Here is a 7,500-nt window from a genome sequence, read left to right on the forward strand (position 1 = left end):
GTTAAGTCGGGAATGTGGTCTTCCATTTACTTCATCGTCCTCACGCTGTTTGGAAACTGTATCTTTTGTCTCGTGAGCTGAACACAAACACGGAGACTTGTTTCAGAAATTCGGCCGATGACGTTTGCGCTACTTTAAGTGCTGGAAGTTTTCCGACACCTTCAGGACGGAGGAGTTCACGTTTTGTGGTTCCTAGGTGACATCACAAGCTGCGTTTTTTTTTTTTTTTGGAGAAACAAGAGAGGCTGCTGAGAGAACCACTGTTTTATAGCAGCTGTAACTTCTTTCACAGAACTTTAAATAGAACTATAAAAACCACAATAAATAATATTAATATAAATAATAGTAAATAATAAAGGGTAATCATCAGATTGCTGTGGTGTAAGAGGAATATAACACTCAGGGACATGCTGTTAGAGAAAAATAATCAACTCCATACAGAAATTCTCCCATTTTAACACTTCCTGTCTGGGTGTTCCTCAGAGATCAATCCTGGGCCCTTTAAACATTCTGCTTTTACGTTCGTTTCGAAGTGTACGAACACGTTTGATACTTTTTCCCCCCAAACCCTTAACCTCACCATCAGACACACTTCTCAACGTCTTCTTGGCTATCGCCGTGGACAATTTAGCCAACGCTCAGGAGCTCACCAAGGTAACAATGTCCGTTATCTTCAACCTGAAATGACTGAATGATTTGGGTATTATTATAGTATATAATATAGTATTATAACATATATATATATGTATAGTTTACGAGACGTCCTTGTGCTGCGATCTTGACTCTAAGTCTGAGTGGAGTCTGGCCTCTGAGGTCTGGCCTCTGGTTGTGTCATGTGACCTAAAAAATAAGCATTGTTAACAAATTGAGGATCGCGCCACACGTCCAGGCTAGTATTTGTTATTGTAGGACGCGTCCTAATCACACAATCTCGTCTCTTGCCGCTGTACAGGATGAAGAGGCGGAAGAGGAAGCGTTTAACCAGAAACACGCGCTGCAGAAAGCGAAAGAGGTCGGCCCGATGTCGTCCTTCATCTCCTCAGAGTAAGTTTATGGCGTGCAGCACGGCTTGATCACAACCTGCTAACTAACACGACTAACCGCAACGTCGTCTGCTAGTGTGTTCAGTTATCACGACGGTCACTGATTTATTTAACCAAACACGCTGAACAGCACAGGGACATTTCTGTGCCACGTTAGAAATCGGGATACGAGCCACGGATTTCCTTCCAGGTCTTGTAGAGAGTAGCCGAGGTGTTTTTCGGTATGGAGACGATCTGGATTCGTCGATAGTCGGTTATTTCTGTTTGGATCGACTTAATAGGAAATCTTGTGTACGCTAATCCGTCGTTAGAGCTTTGCTAATCCAACGCTGAAGAAACATTTCCTCCGGGATCAGAAAATAAAACACGTAACAACACGTACAACGTACCGTTCGACTCCTTTTCGAAGTCGCAACGTCGTTCCGTTAAATCTTTCTGCTTCCTCCAGCTGCAACTTCACACCAAAATCCTCCACGATCTCACGACCTGATCAACAAATTCTCAGATTTTAGGTTTCGTTCACACTTTGTTTCTTTGGTGTTTTTTCTTCAGTAAGATTATTGGCTGGAACGCTTTTTTTTTTTGGTGCTGAAAAGCGTCTCAAATTTAATACCTGCTCATCAGATGTATTCATTTCCTCACACAATCGCCATTCTGGAAGTTTTTCCTGGCGCTAAATTCATCTTTTTGCTGTGACTCCGCCCACTATTTTACTCTTTGAGGTAGAAACACCTCAAATTTGTTGTTAATTAAAACAAACATGCAAAAGCAGAAATTTTGCAAGTTTTTAGCGGATGTTTTTCCAGGTGCACGTTTGCACGTGTTCTTTTTTCCCCCACACAATCCACAGTGCTTTAGTAAATCAGGCCCTGAGTGTTAGAAAAAACAAGCTTTCACTCTATAAGTAGATGGAAAACCAGGACGCTTCGTAACTTCACGGCCGTTGGTCCGTTTGTCGAGTCCGAATCAGAGCGAAATTGATTCTTTTGATTCGTTTGCCGTTCGGTTTGCTTGATTTCACACGATTAACCTGTTGAAGTTAATTACCTAACAAAAAAAGTAAGTTAAAAACATTTACTAAGGCCTTTATAAAACTCTACCATTCGTTGGTCAGAAATATGCTGATAAATAACTGAGCATAGAAATCGCAAAAAATAACAAATAAATCACCAAACACAGAGAACACAGTCAGAGCTGAATAAGTGATTAGATAACGAGATAAATAATGAGTTTGAAATGTTTTACATTTGCGAAACGCTGCGACTCAAAACACACGGCATGTTTGATTCAGTTCCTGCAGTCGATTCGATTCAGAGTTGAATCGCTTTCTCTCTGGAGTTCACTCACCGAGACGCTCTCGCTCCCGCGTGTGACCGCCGTGTTCGCACCTGACTACAGAACCGCATCGAGGAGGAGAACACAGCAGGGTTCTGTTCAAACAATAAACACTAGGTGTGTGGAAGACAACTGAATCGGAACCAAAGCAAAATCCGAAATCACGCTGGAACAGGATTATGAGGAATCGGTAATGGATTTAAATGTGATGTTCTTTTGGGCAGAACCCTGCCGTGTTCTCCTATTCTGTGCGGTTCTGTAGTCAGGCGGGATCACGCGGCGATCACACTCGGGTCCGAGAACGTCACGGTCCGCTTCCAAGTGAACTCGATGAGAAAGTGATTTGACTCTGAATCGACTCTGAATTGACTCAACAGCAGGAAGTGAATCAAACATGCCGTGTATTGTTTTTTTTTTGTTTTTTTTTGGGGGGGGTGGGGTTGGGGTTGCTGATGTACCTGTGAGGTGACAAACTGAATTGTAGCTCTGCAGAAATGCTGTGTGTTCTGGAGATTTGAGAAAATAAACTCTCGATGCGACACAAAACATTTAAAAGTCATTATTGACAGGATTACTCAGCACAGGCTCTGCGTTCTCAGACTTCTGACATTTCTACACACACTTAATTAACAAAGGTTTGTTCTTTTTGTTTCTGTCACCATAGTCCCGATTAATAAATGTGTTCTGCGAGGGTGTTCTCAGCTGTACAGGCAACTCAGACAACGTTTTTTCCCCCTGTCTGTTTCGTTTAATTATGAATCAAATTAAAAGAATGATTCGTGATTCAGACTCGGCAAACTGAGTCATAGGTGTGATCTTTTACACTGGATTTACATTAAGGCATTTGGCAGCACCCTGAAACTACTAAAGTATCACACACACACACACACACACACACACACACACATATACATGCACACACACACGTGCATGTTTGTTGGAAAGGAAGCACTGCATGACAGCAATTTTACCTCATGAGCATGTGCTAACCGGAAAAATTCATTTTCTCACAGTGACGTGTGAGAGGAGAAAAGGCTGTTATTGTTGTTGTTTTTGTTGTTGTTGTTTTTTTGTAATGTGAAGTGTGGTATTTGAACAGCTTTGATGCTTTGGCCCTCTCTGTCAGAACGCATCGGTTCGGTCCGAATGGCACCGGGTCGCGGGGTTGGGCGGAGGGGAATGTGAGGAATGTGAGGAATGCGAGGAATGTGAACTCTGCATCATGTCAGTGAGTTGAGAATGCAGCGGAGATCTGAAAGGTCGAATTTAATGATTTTTATTTTATTTTTTTGCACGAGTGCGTTTGGATCCTGCATGTCTGAACCTCCTCGAGAGAAAAGAAAAAAAAAACGACCTAAAAAAGAAAAAGAACGACGACAAGAGCGCATGCTTTCTGGATTTCGCACGACTCACGGTGACATGGCTTGCATTGCGTTAGCAAAGAAAAGAGAGAAGAAATGATACAGGATGTTTTCTCTTGTTTTGTGTGTGTGTGTGTGTGTGTGTGTGTGTGTGTGTGTGTGTGTGTGTGTTAATGCTTCTGCATATGGATTCCATTTATAACTGTCTTATATCTGTTCCATGTTTTCTTCTATTGTCTTTAACATGTCAAAGAAGTCCAGATGATTGTGTACATGTTGCTCCTGATCTAATGCTGCCACCATCCTGTTGTCATGTGATGCTTAGCTGCTCAGTCACACAGACCAAAACCGCAAAACCTTTACATCTGAATTTATTATTATTATTATTATTATTATTTTTTTAATAAAAGGAAGACATTGGACAAATATACAAATGAGTTCGACCATTTTTGAGTTACGTCGGGAGATGATGAGTCGAGGGAGCAGAATCGGCTGTGCTCTGAGTGGGAGGGGCATACTCGGTCTGCCCTGTCAATCACAGTGACACTAGGCAATCGTGGGCATCTGTGAGCTCGTGTATGCAGAAGAGGGCAGATAGCGCTTTCCTCTGAGAGTGTTAAACCGCCATGTGGACGTTTTTAACCTTCTCCCTCTCAAAAAATCCCGTAATTAGGGAGAAAATGTAGAGAGGCGGGGCGGGGATAGGGTGGGGGGGGGGGGGTCTTAGGGGGTCACACTTAAGTTGAATGTCAGGTATAAGGAAGTCCAATAGTCTGAGTGCGGTACGAATAATAAAATAATAAAAATAAAGACAGATGTAGACCGGTTCTTGGAGACTGGAGTGCAGGTGTATAATGGTTTTGGACTGTGTTGGACTGGGTGTGTTGTTGTCTTTGTTCAAAAAGCACTAATGTCTTGTTTTCAAACCAATCGCTCGTTGATTAAACGGACCAAACAAGAGTTCAAGTGCCAGTAAGTAAACTCAGTCTGTTCATTCTGTTGCTTCTGATTCCCAAATCTTTCACCTCACTGTCACTTTCCAATCTGATTATGGCTTATTTATTGATTTATTGATTGATTTTCTGGTCATTTTAATGCTTATATTACCGTCCCATCCTAAACAGACTCTTATATACCGCCTTGTTTTGTTTATTTTCTGTCTAAGTTTCATTTCCATCCTGATGGTTTTAGCCTGCTGGGTCTTCCCACATCAGATCACATGACCCTTTCTACAATGTGTCCTGAAATTACTCTGAGAGAAATGATACAGAATTGGGCTGAAATATCACCGGTCACTTTTAGAAAGGGTTTTTACGGCGCCACTGTCATTCTTTTTGAAACTTTCGTTTAAAGCACGCAGGAAGAGAAGATTAGCGTGAGAAGCATGTAGTGTTAATAGTTAGAGAGGTCTGGAGTGTAGGATTGTTATTTCTCCGTGCTAACCGTCGTTCCCTGTCTGTTTTTCCTCTCGCAGGCGGAGGAGACGGCCGTATCTGTACAGGAAGCGCGCGCTGATCCACCGCGGCCGCACGGCTTTCTCTCTGGAGGAGTCGGACAGTTTCGGCGACGCTCCTCCACTCAATCCCTCTCGCTCTTTCATGTCCAGGAGAGAAAGACGCCGGCGTCTGACCATGTCCGTGTGGGAGCAGAGGACCAGCCAGCTCCGGCGCCATCGCCAAACCTCCAGCCGAGAAATCCTCTACGGTTCGTCTGTGTGCCACCATCGGAAACTGGCGCACTCCACCGAGATCCCTCCCTCGCCGGAGATCAGTTCCGCTCTCGACCCTCTGGAGTCTCTCGAGCCGTCCATGGAGGAGCAGACCGTCTCCGTGGGTCCGCTGCCGGATCCTCCTGAATCCGAAAACTCCAACGCCAAAGATCTGTACGGAAACCCCGCGCACGCTCACACACAGATCAGCACCACTCTGGAGCTTCTGGATCCTCTGGACGCGGTGAAAGACGAGCAGGACGTCGATAACGCCCAGTTACCCGGAAACGCCCCCGAGGAATTTCAGGATAAAAACCACCTGAGCGTCCGGAGAGCCAACGGAGAGCGGCGGCAGCGAGGGACGCGTAAATACAGCAAATACGGTAAACACAGCAAACACAGAAACCCAGAAACGCACCATCGGCGGCACGACGAGCCGAACGCAGACGAGCGCAGCCGCTCCGCCAGCCGAGAACGGACGACGGGAAACGACGGTGAGGAAGCGGAGGAGGAGAAGAGCAATGACGGAGGTGGCAGTCCAGAGGAAAGGACCGCTGAGGACAGGTGAGGAGGTTTCGCTGCTCTCTCGGTAACGCGCTGTTATGAAAAAACACGAAACGACTGCTTGCAGCTGCTGTAACGTAAATGACAGATACATAATATACTTTCCCCTGTACAAGTTGCTGTGAATGAGCCGTTACTATAGAAACCATAACGTAGCTATCGAGAATTAATCAACACCTTCTGACCAATCACGGTCCAGAACAACCTGATATTCAACGTCGGTGTTTTATTAGACACTTCCGAATATTTTCACTCGTATTTTAACCGTGAATAAATTCCAGATTTGTTTTTATACACATAAACCAACTATTTAAATATTACACTTATTATATAAATAACGGGAAATAATATTCTGACTGTTTGTGGAGTTTTCCCCCTGAACGTTCCACTCATTCCATTCTACTTCATGTTGTGTATTGGTATAATAACAATGAACACTTGCTGAGAATTTTCGCCTCCTGTTTGAAATATTTATGTATTATTTATTTATTTATTTATTTATTTATTATTTATTTATTTATTTGTTAAATTTCATACATAACAAATTGTGATTTGAAGATTTGGATGCCAGGACCAGAGCACGGACACGAGCGCAACTCCGCGTGAGCGCGACTCGAAGGCTTTACATGTCGATGTGGGCGTGTCTTTGAGTCCATATATGGAAGTCTTCAAGATTGCGCATGTATTTTCAGACATTTCTAGCTAGTGAGCTAACATGCGCTGTTCATAAATGTGTTCGCGGCCTCGTGTTAGCTTGCTGTTAGCTAACTGAGACGGGATATAAGACTCTCTTGAATGAAATATAAGTGTTAATGTTGTAGAGTCCAATCTGTCTGATCTGTGTCATTTGTGTTAAGTATAGCTTGCAGCATATGATTGAGATTTTTTGTTTTTCAACAGGGTTCAGCAAAAGAAATGTGTTTTTCACTGTAGCTGTGTGTGTGTGTGTGTGTGTGTGTGTGTGTGTGTGTGTGTGTGTGTGTGTGTGTGTGAAATAGTGTGCTGGGAATTTGGCAGTCAGACAGTTATGAAATCGAGCCAGACTGTGTGTTCATTTCTGCTCTCTCGGTGTCGTGATACTTGATACAACACCACTGTGATTAAAAAACAAATAAGACATAGTGACAGATTATTAAAGAGACGGGTCGAGGAGGACGGACGCGCTGTATCACAGTATTTACACTGACACTCATGTAAATTATCCTAATTACGGCTTGCTGAACACCAGACGCGTGTACTGTATTCTAACGGATCCCACCTTGGATATGGGCTTGTCCTGCAGAGTTCTGGCCGCGGACTCGGAGCCGGCCACGCTCCAGATCGCCGACAGCAGCACGCCGGAGTGTGTAGTACCCGGTAAGGCCACTACCGAGGGAGAAAACAACAACAACCAGGACAAAACGTCTCTCAGCACCAACGTGGTGATTGAAGACATGGACACCACACCAGGACTGGAGCTCTCCACCATTACAAGTACGAGAAAATCCAA

General features: G+C 43.9%; 1 protein-coding gene across 1 annotated transcript in view; it reads left to right on the forward strand.

The window, feature by feature from the left end:
- LOC128608291 (voltage-dependent R-type calcium channel subunit alpha-1E) overlaps positions 1-7,500 on the forward strand; it is a 105,020-nt gene that overhangs the window by 92,671 nt on the left and 4,849 nt on the right. Inside the window, 7 exon segments of the mRNA XM_053625927.1 lie at positions 1-58; positions 587-654; positions 953-1,044; positions 5,214-6,011; positions 6,570-6,716; positions 6,765-6,770; positions 7,294-7,484. The exon segment at positions 1-58 is cut by the window's left edge and continues 60 nt beyond it. Of these exon segments, the coding sequence (XP_053481902.1) occupies positions 1-58; positions 587-654; positions 953-1,044; positions 5,214-6,011; positions 6,570-6,716; positions 6,765-6,770; positions 7,294-7,484 (1,360 nt within the window).

Source organism: Ictalurus furcatus, chromosome 5 (genome assembly GCF_023375685.1).
Source record: "Ictalurus furcatus strain D&B chromosome 5, Billie_1.0, whole genome shotgun sequence".
NCBI classification, from domain to species: Eukaryota; Metazoa; Chordata; class Actinopteri; order Siluriformes; family Ictaluridae; genus Ictalurus; species Ictalurus furcatus.